The following is a 16,118-nucleotide window of genomic DNA, read 5'->3' on the forward strand; positions in this document are numbered from 1 at the left end:
AACCGCGACCTCGCGCCTCGGGGAGAGGGCCCCAGTTTGGGAGGGGCCTTGAGGAGGGGGATAGTGTGATGACCCATGGGCCTTGTAGTCCTGCTCAGGACATTGTAATTCCTGATGAAGATGAAAACTTGGGTTTTTTACCTTCCCAGTCTGAACTGGATTCCTCTCAGCCAGATCTTTCCCAGGCAGATCTGGGAACCTTGCACCTGCAAGAAAGTTGTCTCCCAGAAGTATGTCAAACAAGCCCAGAGCCTACTTCTCCCGTATTCTTGCGCCGGGAGTTTTGTAAACAACAGAGAAGTTTGGATTCAGCTTCGCGCAGGAGTGCGAGGATTGCAGCTAAGAATGTGGCCAATTAAGACTGCTTCTCGTGAGAATCTTTGGGGAGTCTCACATCTGGTCTCAGAGTTAGCTTTCGGTTCTGTTTCCCAGAGAACTGCTTCGGCGGGAAGCTAGACTCTATTTAGGTGTTTTACCCGCGTAGTAACTTCGCGGAGTCAATTCGTCAGCCTACGGAGCGAGTTGTGTCTGGACAGCGCGCTCCGGTTCAAGCCTCGCTCCTGCTCAAGCCTTGCCTTGCTATCCAGCCTTCGCCTTGCTTCCCAGCCTTTGTTTATCTACGGACTTTGCCTTGTTTCCCAGGATTAATCCTTGCCTTGTTCCACGGATTTATCAAGTTATTCCACGGACCTTGTTCTTGTTCTTAGTTACCTTGTTCCACGTTCAAGCCTTGTTTCAAGTATCAAGTTATTTCCTAGCCTCGCTCAAGTTTCATGGACTAAAGGACCTTGTCATCTCCCCTCACTTTGCTTGGCAAAGTGAGTGTTTCGGTTATTGGATTACAACTTTGGACCTTAATATTTCTTATTGGACATTGCTTTTTTGGACTAATTCTGACCTTACCTGAAAGGTCTAATTCTGGACTATTTTCTACACTAGTTTTTATTAACTTTATATAATCCTACAATAAAGATATTAGATAGATTCTGGCCTCTGTGTATGGTTATTGGTGCTCTGCAGCCTGGGTCGTGACACTTAATAAGTTACTTTTTATGCATCTATCTATTGACTGAAGCATGTGAATGCATATTTTTCAAATGTATGCATGTTTAGTCATGAGCATTTGCTTTTTGTGTAATTCAGAAAAGAAAAGAGAAAAACAGAAAAGGAAATCTCATGGTTTTAGTTTACTCCAGAATGGCAGGAAGTGAAAATATGCATGCATGCTTTCATTAATAATTTTTCACTGAAGTTGTTTTAAAATCCCTCAATAGCCTATGTTAATGAGAATTACTTTTCCATTGCTAGCCAGGTTGCCTGTCTGAGATGAGAGGAATTTTTTTGAGTAAAATAGAGTCAACACTTCACTATCGCTGGGGTTAGGGGCACAGGTCTCCCGCAATTTTTTTTTAAAACCCCATGAATAAATACTAAGAGAACATCTCTCTATGATTTTTTAGGTTTTTCAGCACAGCACTGTGGTCAACATCTACTGGAAGCTGAATTACACTGGAGAATCTAAAATTCCTAGAAAGGTGTTTTCTCTATGAATCTCTAGGTCCTCCAGCCTAACCGTATGATTGATTTTTAATGCGTCCGTACAGATTCCTAGAGAGAACATTTTAAGCAATAACATGAATAATCAAATTTGCAAAATATGGAGGACCAGTCAGACTATATAGGCAAAAATTTAGGCTGAGACATGAAATTGCTTTTTCATTTTGAATTTGAGAAGATTTGGTGGGTTAACAGTGGAAGGAGATCAGAGCTTTTACCAACAGATTACTGCTTATTATAGAAAAAAAACCCCTTTTACCTTGAAGAAAGTGCTTACATTAGCAACAGTTAGCTACTTTTACTTCCAGCAGCATGAGGCCTTGATCCTATTTTCTGGTCATAATTGTGCACTGATTAAACTTAACTGGGAGAAAATTACATGCAACTGGATCCTTGGGAGCCTGCTTGGAGCACCATTTATTCTGAAATAGGAGGAAGCATTTTGCTTGTGGGCTTCAGTCGGTTCCTGGTAGTGGCAGCTGTGTGGGAGTCCAGCACCTAAAATAGCACGGAAGGCCAATTTATGCATCCTTTGCACAGAAAACTGGTGTATAGATTTAGAAGTCGAAATGTGTCTATTGTTGCAACTCAATCTCTCATAAGAATCACCATTATGAAACTCTGACACTGTTTGGCTGAACTCATTATGATGTCTCAGGCAGTTCTTGAACGTTGTGAGTGGAAGAATGTAATGAACTATGCTGAATGTTTGTAGATATTCATCCATCATCATCCTGTTTTGGGTGGGTTTAAGGGGCCCAGGAAATGCCACCCCCTCAATGGAGAGGCGCCAGCCAGCTTGCAGTCAATATGGGAAGAAGCTCAGTGGCCATGAAAATCAGATGGGGGTGAATTTTGTTCCAGCTGACCTAACTGGGCAGATCTACCATGATAGGTGTAAGCCGAGATGAGCATTAGACCAGATAAGTTTCTCAACATGTTTTGCAGGTTAGCGTGGCAATACCTGGCTTCACCTTTTTCATCCTACTTTTCTTCATGATGGCATCAGCTGACTCAGCAGCTCCTATATGCTCTCAGGCCCCCTCCACACTGCCCTATATCCCAGGATCTGATCCCAGATTATTTGCTTTAAACTGAAATATATGAGTCTTTACTGCCAGATAATCTGGGATAAGCAGATAATCTGGGATCAGATCCTGGGCTATAGGGGCAGTTTGGAAGGGCCCCCAGAGAGCCTAAAGAAGTTACTGCCACAGAGGCAGGGGACTAGCAAAACAGTGAAAACCTTAGTTCCAGTCTGGCCCTGCCAGAACTCTCTCTGTACTAAAGGCTACTAACTAGCTGTGTTATTGGCTTCATGCCTCTCGTTTACAGTAGATGATGCTTGGAGGTTACATCTTTGGATAGCTATTTGCATTCCTTTCTCAGCCCTTCTGCAGTCCTGTGGCTTACAGTATCACTGTTCCCAGTAATTTTGCTTCCCTCTCCCATCCCACAGCTGGAGGTAAGTCTTGGGGAGTTTTAGTATATTATTCACCTTCTTGTTTTGAAACAGATTGCTTGGAGGAAGCTAACACTTGGTAATCCATAGACATTAATCTTGGAATTCAGAATCAAGAGTATTTTCAGTCATACGCTGTGTGTAAAAAGTCACATTAGTACATACAAGAGATTTTTCTTTCCTATTACGTTCCTTCTCATCTGATTAGTATAGTGTAGGGGTGCATAAACCATAGATTCCTAAGGCCTTAGCACATCTTTGTGTGGTACCCTCATCCCCACTTCCCAACCAATTCCATACATTTATCTTTTACTGATTTCATACAGTGTGTTTTTGCATGTGTAGCCCTTGAATCTGAACAGTCACAGTAACTGTTGAAAAGGTAACTGAGCTCTGGCACCACGAAGTGCAGAGCTAACCTTAAAAAATGGGGCTATAAAGTGGAGTCCATGACATGCGAGTGTGAAGAAGAGCAGACCGCTTACTACAATGCAGTCTGAGCCTTGCCACATGCACAATGGAGGACCTTCTTACAGTGACACCAGAGGCACTCAAAATGGCTAGCTTCTGGTCAAAGAAAATTTTGTATAATGCCAAGTTTTTAACTTTGTTTATGGTTTCTGTACATTATAACTGTATTCTCAGTTCACTTCTGACCCAGTAAACAAATGGAAAAAGTTTGTGTGTAACATGTTTGTTTACCTTTAGTAGAACCAGTATGATGTAGTGGTTTGAGCATTGGATTATGATTCCAGGGTTTGTATCCCCACTTAGCTATGGAAACCCATTGGGAGAACAAATAGGACAGAAAGAAAGAAACAAATATGTCGTTAACATCTCAAGAAAATGGAAATATAACAAAAAGCAAAACACTCACTTGGTACCTGAAAGCCTAAGGATGGGTGCCTTCCAGATATTTTGAGGAAGGGAATGCTGTAACTGAAGTGCTACTAAGGAAAGAGACCTGATCTTAGATTATGTCTTTGAAGATAGAGTACCTGGATCAGGTCCTGGAGGGATGTTCTTGAGGGCAGGTTCATGTGGGTGAAGCCTGTCCTTGAAATACCTGCTTTACAGATCGTAATCCGACAAGTGCCTTGTCTTTTTCCTCTCCCCTGCTGTCCAGGTGGAGGAGCGTTTCTCCCGTGTCCCAGAGCCTGTTCAGAAGCGCATCGTTTTCTGGTCCTTTCCACGGAGTGAGCGGGAGATATGCATGTATTCCTCCCTTGGCTATCACCCTCCCGAGGGCGAGAGGGACTCGCGTGTACCCTTTAATCGTGGTCTGAATTTGCTGCAATCAGGTGCTGTTGACCGAGTCCTGCAAGTAGGTGAGTGAACCAACTGGTCCAGAAGCTTTTGCTTTGAATGTGTTTTGTGCACTGGAATAGGGTTACCAGCATGAAGAGCTATCATGGCCTCTGTTGCAGAACTGAAGCAGAGATAAAAATGTGCTTCTCCAGAGTTGAAAGAACAGAAAGAAGATGTAATCTCATCTGCAGCAGCATTTTAGCCAGACTCAAATATTCATTTGTATTTGGGAGGAATTGCTGTTCAAACTGGTTAAATTATGTTTGAGTAGATAAGCATGGGACTAATTGCCAGTTTAACATCTCATGGAGATAGACTGGAGAAGCTAGGTTCTTCCTACATTTTCAAGTGACAATAGCAAATACCCAAGACTGATGTTAATTTCCATTGTGGGGGCTTCCAAGTGACTGGAGAAAGACAATACCCCAGCTCTCCAAGTGAAACGACGGGACAGGAGAGGGCAAGGACTCCAGATGTGGCTGAATTCCTCTCAGAATTCTTTACCTTAGACTATGTTGGCAAGGAGTTTGTAATCTAACAATATCTTGAAGGCTATGCTTTGCCCACTCCTACGATGAGTTGATGCATTTTCTGCTTTGTTGAACTAATATTAAAAGATGGGAATAAAACAGAGCTGTTGGTACTTGAAACAAGAACTTTCTTGAATTATCAAAAAGTACAAGAATTTATTTCAATGAAGTGCTCAAGAAGCACTTAAAATCACAAAAATGAAGCCCAGGAACTTTATTTATATATTATTACAATTACATTATAGTAAAGCATATTTGAACATCAAAGGGTTACATCAGTCACTATTGCAGAATACTAAACTTTTATAAGGCCATTAATGAGAACAGTGATCTAACCTCCGGAAAAGGAGTCCCACAACCCCTCTCTTGAGGTGGTGAGACATATAGTAGCATCAAGAATGTGATTTGGAAATCAATAGGAATTAACAGTGTAGTTGTTTCAAAACCTATATTATAGTTTATGAAACACATACCTAAGAACAAGCTGGCCAGCATGTTCTGCACTAGCTGTAGTTTCCAAATGCTTTGCAATGAGAACCTCACACAGACTGTATTTCAGCAATCTAGACATGAAGGGACTGAGACATAGGACCCGTCTACACTACCATATAAAATCCAGATTATCTTCTTTGAACTGGATTATATGGCTCTGTGGACTCATATAATCCAGCGCAACGCAGATAATTTGGATTATCTGCTTTAATAATCTGGGTTATATGGAAGTGTAGAAGGGGCCATAGATGATGGGGATCTGTTTTCCTCAGGAAGAGAAGCAGCAGATGTTGGGGCTTGGCAAAACCCTTTCTGATCTCTAAACTGCATGATCATCTAGGGAGGTGGTTCTCAACCTGTGGGTCCCCAAATGTTTTCTCCTTCAACTCCCAGAAATCCTAACATCTGGTAAACTGGCTGGGATTTCTGGGAGTTGTAGGCCAAAACACCTGGGGATCCACAGGTTGAGAACCACTGATCTAGGGGCTGTGTAGCCTAGAAGACTGGACTTGACTTATGCACCTTATCCTTTAGAGAAAGGGTGCCATACATCTTGAGCAACTTGTATTCCAGTCCCACATTTGCCTGATTATCTCTGTCTCTTGTGATTTGAGTCTTGGCCTATTCATCCATCTCAAATCCTTTGCCTTTTACATTTCACCATATAAAACTTGCACCTGATATTTAGGAATTTTAAATACATTTACCAGTTGTGGAGGAATTATTTGGCTAAAATAGAAGGGAGAGAAGGGGCATGGAGCTTAACACAACTTTAAACAGCTAGGTTGAGGGGAGTTGCCTTCAGTTTCTGAGCTGACCATGTTAGCTGGTTGGAGAATCTTGTCAGCTGCCCTCACTAGTTTTGGGCTTTTGCTGTGACAAAAACTACAGTATCTCCTGTATTGCAGTGTATCCGTATACTCCAGTGTATACGTCTGAACTAGTTTCTGGAATTCTCTTCCACAGGCCAGATTTGTCCAGAATGTTTTTTATATTCTGGGAATATTAGATCACTGGCGTTCTCTGATATGCTTCCAAGTAGCATTGTGGGTGTTTTGGAGAAACTATTTTGTATGTGATGCCTAATTGTTTGTTTCCCTGGAAGGGTGTTTCGAGAGCAATGATACACAACTGTGTTTGGCTTTGAAGTTATTTCAGATTGTGGGCAGTATGCTAATATGTTTGAGAGCTGATCTTCCATGTTCATATAAACAATGCATATTTCAATAGTGAGCAGTTCAATGAATACCCTCCTGAATACTCTACAATAAAAATGTTGAAAACAGAGATACAGAACTAATAATGGAACTGGCTGTACATTCGCCATGTGTTTAGCATGAGATTTAGCTATTATACATAACTGAACCCTTTTTGTCATTTCTGCTTCATATTGCAATTGCAATGCTACCTACTTAAACTCCAGTCCACTTTGTTTTCATCCTGTAGAAGAGAGAAGCTGATTAAATGTGCTACATGGCTAGATTGCACTCCGTATTATAGCACTTTGTACATGAAATGCAGTGCTATCACCAAAAGGACAATTTGGCCCAGGACTCCTAGAAGTAGATGGCTGGCCTCCGATTTTAAATTTCAGTTCCTCTCTTTCTCTTCTCCTCATTCCCCCTCCTCCTTCTCCAGTCTTTTTCTGATACTAAGAGGGCTGACATAATATTGTGTATTGTGCTTGGCTGTTCAAGACTGCTGTGTGTCATCCAGTCCCCTGAATTGTCTATCTATGGACATCTTTTCAGGATGGCTACAAATCTTACAGACCACAAAGAGCACATCTGTGTAGAGCTAATGAATTGGCTAAAAGTAGGAGCTGTGTGGCAGGAAATCCCCAGTTCAACTGTTGCCTCTAGCAGCCATGAACTGACTGTGTGGTTTTAAGCAAAGCAGTGGTCTCTTGGGCTTGGTTCAGAGCCTTTCTCCCCCACAACAAAAGGAGGATGCTAGTTTGCCTAACAGAGTGATTATAAGAATTACCGTACTTAGATAATATTGGCACCACCTGGAATGTAGTCTATAAATACTATGCATTATTTAAAGATTAGTGTATGAATTCTATGTTGCACAAATATGTTTTTGGTAGAGATGAAAATAAAGGAACAAACCTGTCTGATACTCATGACTCCTGATCAAAAAGTCATTTTTACAATGCAACCCTATATGCTTTTACTCAGAAATAAGTCTCACTGAGTCCAGTGGGAGCTATTGTAATCATGTTTAGTTTAATGGTTGATTATGCTCTGCATTTTAAGTGTGTTCCTTTGGCCAATGATGGGGTCTTAAATTAAGACTTTTCTGGCTGTATAGCCAAACTAATTTTTAAAATCCTAATGGTCTTACTGTCGTTACTGTTGTTCTTAAGATGGTGCACACAGTTGGATTGAACGAATAAGGGATCAACAAAGGTAGTAGCAATGAATTCTCACTATTTAAGATGCTGTGCAATGTTCTGGCAATCATGTGTCATAGGGGAGACATCTAGAGGGCAAATAAATGGAAAAGAATTTGGAGCACCTTACATCCCAGAAGAGGCTGAATGTGTTTGTGGGCTATTGCTTCAGAAAAAAATATTAATTGGAGGTTTCTTTTATAAAACAACATATGATGCTGCTTCATTGGAGTTGGCAGCAATTAAACAGTACAGTCAAGACAGACAAAAGGAAAGTACATATTTCTTTACATATCTAAACTTTGCTAAGTGTTTTATGTGTTTGTGGTTGTAACATAAATGAAATAAAATGCAAGTGACAGAACAGTCTATTCATGTTAACCAAATGATATGCCTCTGTTCAGAAGCACTATAGATCACCAATGGCTTATGTAAAGCAAGAGTTCATCCTGACCTGGGATGCCATCTTCTAGTTGCCTTAGTACTTTGGCTGCCCATTTTACAAAATGTGGGAGAGGGGGACTTGAAGCCAACTCTCTATTCTAATAGCAGCTCGGCTGTGTATGCTCATTCATCACAAGCCATTGCACATGCTTGCTTCATTTGGTAGTATGAATAGTTATCTTTACTCAAACAGTACAGAGCTGTTGTGTCTCTCCTCACACAATGCTTTTAAATGGAAGCCATTGGTACATTCAACTGAGACTCCCTGAGTAATGTACATGCATGTGTGAGTAATTCCTAATTCTGGCCTAAACACAAGTTTGCATCTTGAGTAGTTCAATAGACCCATGAGCAAAGTTAAAAGAAAACATAGCATTACAGTTTCATGCTATATCCTCCCCAAAAGGGGACTGCAAAGGCTTTGTAAATTTTAGGTCAGTCCCAAGTATTGCAGAGCCGTTTTACAGAATGCAGCTAGACAGCCTTGTAAGATGGCGAAACACTGGTTGGATTTTCCTTGCATCATCATGAAGACTGAAAAAAGTGAGTCAACACTTTTTAGGATGACTGGCAGGACTCAAGGCAGGTTTGAAGCACCTTTGGCTCATCCGTGCTAAGGGATTGTGGAAGTTGGAGTCCAAAACATCTGGAGGGACAGAGGTTTCTCAGCACTGGTTTAAGGCATGCTGTACTGCAGTGGTGTCAAACGTACAGCCCTCCAGGTGTTTTTGGACTTTAGCGTCCAGAATTACTGGCTATTGGACAAACTGGCTTGGGCTTCTGGGAGTTGGGGTCTGAAACCTCTGGAGGGGCACAAGTTTGACATCTCTGCTGTACTGTATCAGGATCCCCATGCTATGTTTTTTTTTTAAACAACACATTGAGATGTAGTATTTCTTATAGTTTTTGAACCTTGTGTTCAAATTCATTAGTTTCCAACTTGACACAATCCAGATTTCATCACAACATTGGCTGCAAGCAGGTACATTTCAACAAGCATCCTCTGGAAGGAGTTGTGTATTGCTTAAGCCATGGAGCTGAACTTCTGGCTGCAGAATAAGACAGGAAGTTCCAGGAATCTGTATCTAATTTGCAGAAAATCCTTTCCTATTCCAAATATGGTCGCCAAACAGTCATCCCAAAGAGATCCATCCCTCCTGTGTTAATCTCCAGTGTCAGTGTGGCTGTACTTTGACTGTCTGGGTTGTTATCCATCTGTAGGCTGTGAACTGTGAGGGAAAGTGCTTAGAAAATTAATTTCCTGGCATAGTCCATGTGGATTGTGGACTGTGCTTTTTTAAAGTAGACAGTAAATCCCCACCCCACACTCTACTCTGCTCGTGGGTTTAAAGTCCCTCCAGATCCTATACTTTTCCGTAAATCACATTGAAAGTACAATTGTCCTTCTATATCCACAGACTCAACCGTCTACGACTTGGGGAAATATATATATATATAAAAACTTTAATTTTACAAAATTGTATAGACAACTCCATTTTATATGCCATATATATAAAACAAATTGAGCACTCACAGATTTGGGTAGCTACAGACCAGTGAACAACAAGGGCCCACTGTGTAGACTTTAAGCAGATTTTGTATTTGACTGGGATAAGAGTTGGAGACTACAACGTTCCCAGTTCCCAGTGTGGATTCCAGAGAGTTCAAAATGTTTGGAAGAGATTAGCAGTGTATTGAAATGATTAAGAGGGACATTGAAGAGAAAGCAACATGGCAAAATGTGTATAATGTGTGGAATAAATATCACTTCTCACATTTCTCATAAGGAAAAAGACTTCCATTACTAACTAACATTTCTCCATTAAGAATCTATACAAGAACCAGACAACTGTTGGAATATGAATGTTGGACCAAAATGTTGCCTACCTCATCTTTTCTTATATTAGCGGTGACATTTATGGTACATTACTGCATTATTTTTGTACCATGTGAAGTTGTTGGGGATTCAGTATTTTGACATTTCAGAGTTTCTTTAAGAATGACATCATAATTTATTGTCCCATGGAGAAAATGCTGTTTCTGCAGAATTAATATACTCTGTTCTCTAATAGAGAATGCATCAATGCTCTTTCACCGAGAATATATTATTATTTCCAATATGGAGTAGTGGTTTGAGTGTTGGGCAATGACTCTGGAGGCCAGAGTTTCAATCCCTGCCCAGCCAGGGAAACACACTGCGTAACCTTGAACCTTAGAGGAATAAATCTTTCCAAGAAAACCTCATGATAAAGGTCTGCCATAAATCTAATATGACTTAAAGGCACATGACAACAGTATTGTGATGTAATGATTTGTATTGCCTTTCAAAGCCTTCTGTAATATTTCCCCTCTTTTGGTTGTACATTTGCAATATGTGATTTAAAATCTCACTCTGTATTAGTAGACCTTGCAGTAGAATTGCAGATTTAGGGACACTGATATTTTAGTTGTAGAGGCAGAACCTGTTTACCAAAAATATATATACAGTGGGGTCTTAAATCAAATACGTTAATACTGTACTTCTTGGCAATTGTATGTCACTGTTTCCCCCCATTGACTCTGAATTTTGTTTTCTGTGCCCAGTTCTTTTGCTTTGGGCAACTGAGATAGCTTAAGTCAGTAGGTTAATACTTATAAGCCTTTGTCATCCTCTCATAACAATCCAAAATATCTTGCTGGTTTTCTGTCTTTTAAGCAGCTCCTCCAGCCTTTATATTATGGCCACCATAGAAAGCTTAGCCTAAGATGTACTGAATGGAATGGAACATTTTTAGTCCAGTAAGATCCATAATCAGTAGCGCAGCAGGTTAAACCGCTGAGCTGCTGAACTTGGTGACCGAATGGTCAGCGGTTTGAATCCGGAGAACTGGGTGAGCTCCTGCTGTTAGCCCCAGCTTCTGCCAACCTAACAATTCAGAAACATGCAAATGTGAGTAGATCAATAGAAAAATCAGACAATGTGATTTTCTGAATGTGTTTTCTCATGTTGTCTCTCATAGTTGAGGTCTACCTATGATGTCAATTACAGGCCTCTCTCATCTTTTTAAGTGGGAGAACTTGTACAATTGGTATCTGACTAAATACTTTTTTTCCCCCACTGTAGCTTCCTTGATATCCACAATTGAAAGGGGAGTTTTATATGATAGAAGCCTACAGGTCTATATATCAGCGGTCCAACACTTTTTTTTGCCATTTTTCCGTAAGTCTGTCAACAACTAAAACCACAGAGGGTCATACTGCGCCTTAAGGACCTTGGTAATGTTGATGCTGAAATCCCATGATATACAATGTATTAGTAAAATAGTCTCTGATATATATATATGTAATATATGTAATATGGTAAAATCAAGCTTGGTTTTTGGAGAGTTTTTTTAAAAAAATTTCAATCCATGGATGGCTAAATCTTAAATCCATGGATGCAGAATCCATGGATATTAAGAGCCAATTGTAGTCATGCATCAGATGCTTCTCAGAATAGAAAAGTAGACAAGATGAGGAACCATTGAACATTTTACACTACAATTCTCAAAATACATCACCTTTGGTCAAGCTGACTGAGACTTCTAGGAGCTGAAATCTAAAATAGCTGGAGATCCAAATAGCTCTATAGCTGCCTATGCTGCTGTAGGCGTTTATGTCCAGGGACAAGACCAGTGCGCTGATGTGAAAAATAGCAAAAGCAATGCAATTTTCCAGGACTTTTCAGTCTCAGATGATTGGTCTTTCAGTGAAAAAAAGGATAGACTTACAGTTTAATACTTTCCGTGTTTTGCTATTGTGCCATCAAATTGGCTTCAACTTATAGTGACCCTTAAGGAGTTCAACTTACGCCAACATTTCCAAGACATCCTGTCATCATATGTCCTCTTCAAGTCTTGCAAACCCAGACTGTGACATCCCTAATTGAATCGTCCACCTCTAATGAGTCTCCTTTCGTACTACTATAACTGAGCATTATATTTCCATTGAGTCATGTGTGCAAGAAGTAAATTCCACTAAGTTTATCATGATTTACTCCATAGCAATTGTCTTTAGGATTTCAGCATTAGCGTATAAAAACCATTTGAAGGTGCTGCTTCTTTCATACAATGTTTAGATACCCTTAAATAAATAAATAGCATAACATAAATATAAACATTTCACAACTGTAACAATGTATTCATTCACTGTAACAATGTATTCAATGTTTTCATATAAGTTGCATTATTTTTCTGTTCACCTTTTCAAGTTAAATATTATAATAGTAATGTTTCACTAAAATATATGTAAAGAAAGAATACCGTCCTAGATAACCAAGTTTTGATGTGGAATGCTGCAGTGATATATCCTTGCAATGTAGCTTTAAAACCAGAAAGGTCATTTATGGACCCACAAATCATTGCATACACCCTCTATGTTCATCAGATGGAACCAAACTTCTAAAGGACAAATAATTAGTTGCACTGCATTAGAAAGAGCACTACTATTTCCTCCTCAACTGCAGTTCCAACATGGCCGAGAAGATTATCTCTCAAATCCCGCAACAATAAACCAAGGATGAGCTTGCAGCACTGCCTAGTTTCGAGGAAGTCAGCAAAGCCATCAGCCAACTAAAAAAAACAACAAAGCCACAGTATAATCTCTTTAACCTCCGCAGCCTGAAAGCCAGAGTAAGGTCCCAACAACTTCTGTTATAGAATTCCAATATGCTGATGATAACGTAGTCTGTGCTCATTCAAAGGAAGACCTATAAGTCACTTCAAACACCTTTGTAGAAGCATATGAAAAGTTTGGCCTCTCACTGAACACTGAGAAAACCAAAGTGCTCTACTAGCAGGCACCAACCAGTCCCTCTGCAAGGCCAGCAATAAAGCTTAATGGTGTAACGGTAGAAGATGTCGACCATTTCTGCTACCTAGACAGCCTCCTCTCCACAAAAGTCAACATTGATGCTGAAATACAACACCGTTTGAGTTCTGTGAGGGCAGCATTTTTTCAAATGAAGCCGAGTGTTTGAAGATCAAGACATTCATAGAGACATTATTTATAAAGTGATATATTACATGAACTAAATTTAACATTACTCCTATAGTAAAGCCTTTGAAAACAACATTACACGTTAGTCATGAATATGGTGTAAATAGAATAAGTGTTGGAAATTGCCCTACATGTTGTGTATGCTACTTAGACTGCTGCAGTGGTAGGTAACTTGCTGTCTTCCAGATCTTGGAACTACAATGTTCAGAATGCCTCACTACTGGATTTGTTGAATTGGGCATATAGAAGGAGTCTAGAGGGTACCATATTGCCTGCCTCTGATGCACGGTATATTAGTTAACAGTGTGTCGGGGTATGCCAAAACCATATGTATTACATATGTATTTGTGAAATCTGGATTTTTACAATATATATTATTTATATTTTTTTGCCGACTTGTTTACTTTATTGATGGTATGTGTGCATGTACCATTGGTTAAAACCTTTTCAAATTCAGATTTTTAGCTCTTGTCACCAACCATAGTACAAAAGAACTTGCCGGTGGGGGTGGGGGAGGAAGCTTCATTACAAAGGATCATGAAGAAAATATGTGATTAGTGAGGACTTCTTGTGGTCCTAGATGCATGCTCTTGCTAGTCCAGAAGTGGAGTTAGAGGAGCAGGAGTCTTCACACGCACATATTAAAAGCCCCTCCTGTATTTAGACTATTTTGCAGCTGTTCTGGCATTCTCTCTGAATTGGGAGCCAGACAGATTAGAAGCTCAAAGCTTCTTATTCCTCCTAGCATCAACAAGGTATTGTGTCTCTCCATGGATGTGTCATTTATATAGAGCATGTGGCTATCTTGTAGTGAGTAGATTTAGCTATTGTGCCTCCTGCAAAGAAATACCTATCTTCATTCTGACCTCTTGTGTTTGTTTTGAGTGCTTTTTAAAAAAAATCCAAACAGATTTGTGTTGAGACAACTATATGTGGGGGAGGAATCTTTTCATCTAGTGACTTGTAAACATTGCATTTCAAGACCATAAACCAGGCTTTCTTCTTAGTTTATGAATTCAGGTTAATTTTGGAGCAGCTATCCAAGAGCCTGGAAACCAATGGTCAAATTTAACATTAGGATTAGCTTCTTTGATTGGACTAGTTCAAGAATGAACATTACGTGTCCCTCCCACTATTGCAGTGCCTGGTATTCCAACTTCTATGTTTTTCTGTTAAAACAGGATAATCATGTTCTAGGATGTGTGACTCCTTTAAATCGAGGCGCATGGCACTCCAGGCCTTGTTTGTGTACTAAAGGCTTTTTTTCACTGAATAACAGCAAGTGGACTTCCAGCAGGTTGGAAATTGATCTAGAGACCCTCCAGAGTTGCCTAACTTGCCACTGGCAGAAGACGCCAAGCAGGAGGGAATGGACTGCATGCATTAGTAGTGCAGCTCATTCAGAGTAAACTAGTATTTGTACAGTTCATACTGTGATGTCCAAACATGCCCAGTGTTTTAAATGTGATTGCACCATAGATTTATATGTTATGTCACACAGTTTGCTTTTTTAAAAAAGTGCAATTGCATTGTGCATCAGGTCAAAAGCTCCAAAGAATTGCTTTAATTTAAGGTTCTCTAGATGTATTATTAGGCCTAATTATCCTAAAGGCACTTGAAAGCACATTAAAATATCAACTACATCCCATTGAATTTTGGAAGCTAAGCAGGATCAGTCCTGGTCAGTACTTGGGTGGGAGACAGCCAATGAATCCCAGGTGCTGTGGGCTATATTTCGGAGGAAGGACGTGGCAAAATCAGGTATTACTTGCCAGAAAAAAACCCTATGAAATTCATGGGGCCGCTATAAGTCAATAGGACATACAGATGTGTGTGTGTTTTTTCCATGTCAGGAGCAACTTGAGAAACTGCAAGTCACTTCTTGTGTGAGAGAATTGGCTGTCTGCAGGGATGTTGCCCAGGGGACGCCAGGATGTTTTGTTGTTTTTTTTATCATCCCTGTGGGAGGCTTCTCTCATGTCCCCACATGAAGCTGGAGCTGATAGAGGGAGCTCATCCGTACTCTCCCCGTGTGGGATTCGAACCTGGCAGCTTTCAGATCAGCAACCCAACCTTCAAGTCACAAGGCTTTAATCCACTACTCCACCGGGGGCTCCACAGATGTGTTGTGACTAATTTCCATAGTTAAGAGTTCATGGAAACATCTATACCCATGTGTGTGCACATGACTGTTGGTGCTTTTCTGGAGCCTGTATGTTACAGATATTTTTTTTGCCTGGGTTGTAGTAGAATGAAAATGAAAACCTACATTTTGCTAGGTTCTGTTTCAGCTTTGTCCCTCCCAGACATTGGAAGTGTCTTTGGACTGAACCTCCTATCCAAAGTCTTAATCCAAAAGAGGGACGGTTGTGTATCTGGTAGTTCCAGATTTTTTCCCTTTTGGAAGTTTCCTTCTATTTATAGCTGCATGTGTAACTGCCAGCTTTCTCTTGCTTGATCTGTGAGGAGAGCAGGTTGCTGGGTGCGGATCTGGATTTGGCAGGTAGCGTGAGTCACCTGCTGGTCCTTATTGCAGAGCTGGCAGTTAGCAGCAGGGTATTTTTCTTCTCTTGACTGCACTTGTCAGTGACACAGCAAGGGCTGCAAGGCAGGGCATTTTGAAGCCTGACCGGTTCAGTCAGGATGCCCTGCTTGTGTCATGTGTGACTCAATGGACTTGGTCAATACACCTGCACAACCCCGCCCAGGACACACCGTGCTGACGTCTCTTTCTCCACCTCTTGTCTCTGTGTGGGACGGGCAGAGAGGGAACACACGGCTGGCACGCTTTCCAGAATAGGAAGACGGAAGAACTGCTGAGAGCAGAATTGCATTCAGGCCTTGAACTAAGAGCTCATTGCTTGGGATTTCCTCTGCTATGTTGCCTGAGTTTTGTTTTGGTTTGCATGAT

At 40.6% G+C, this 16,118-nt stretch overlaps 1 protein-coding gene across 1 annotated transcript in view; it reads left to right on the forward strand.

Moving 5' to 3' along the window:
• zswim4 (zinc finger SWIM-type containing 4) overlaps window positions 1–16,118 on the forward strand; it is a 53,437-nt gene that overhangs the window by 11,570 nt on the left and 25,749 nt on the right. The window contains exon 2 of the mRNA XM_003216404.4: window positions 4,146–4,347. Coding sequence (XP_003216452.1) covers window positions 4,146–4,347 — 202 coding nt within the window. The remainder of the gene's footprint in view (window positions 1–4,145; window positions 4,348–16,118) is intronic.

Source organism: Anolis carolinensis, chromosome 2 (genome assembly GCF_035594765.1).
Source record: "Anolis carolinensis isolate JA03-04 chromosome 2, rAnoCar3.1.pri, whole genome shotgun sequence".
Lineage (NCBI taxonomy): Eukaryota > Metazoa > Chordata > Lepidosauria > Squamata > Dactyloidae > Anolis > Anolis carolinensis.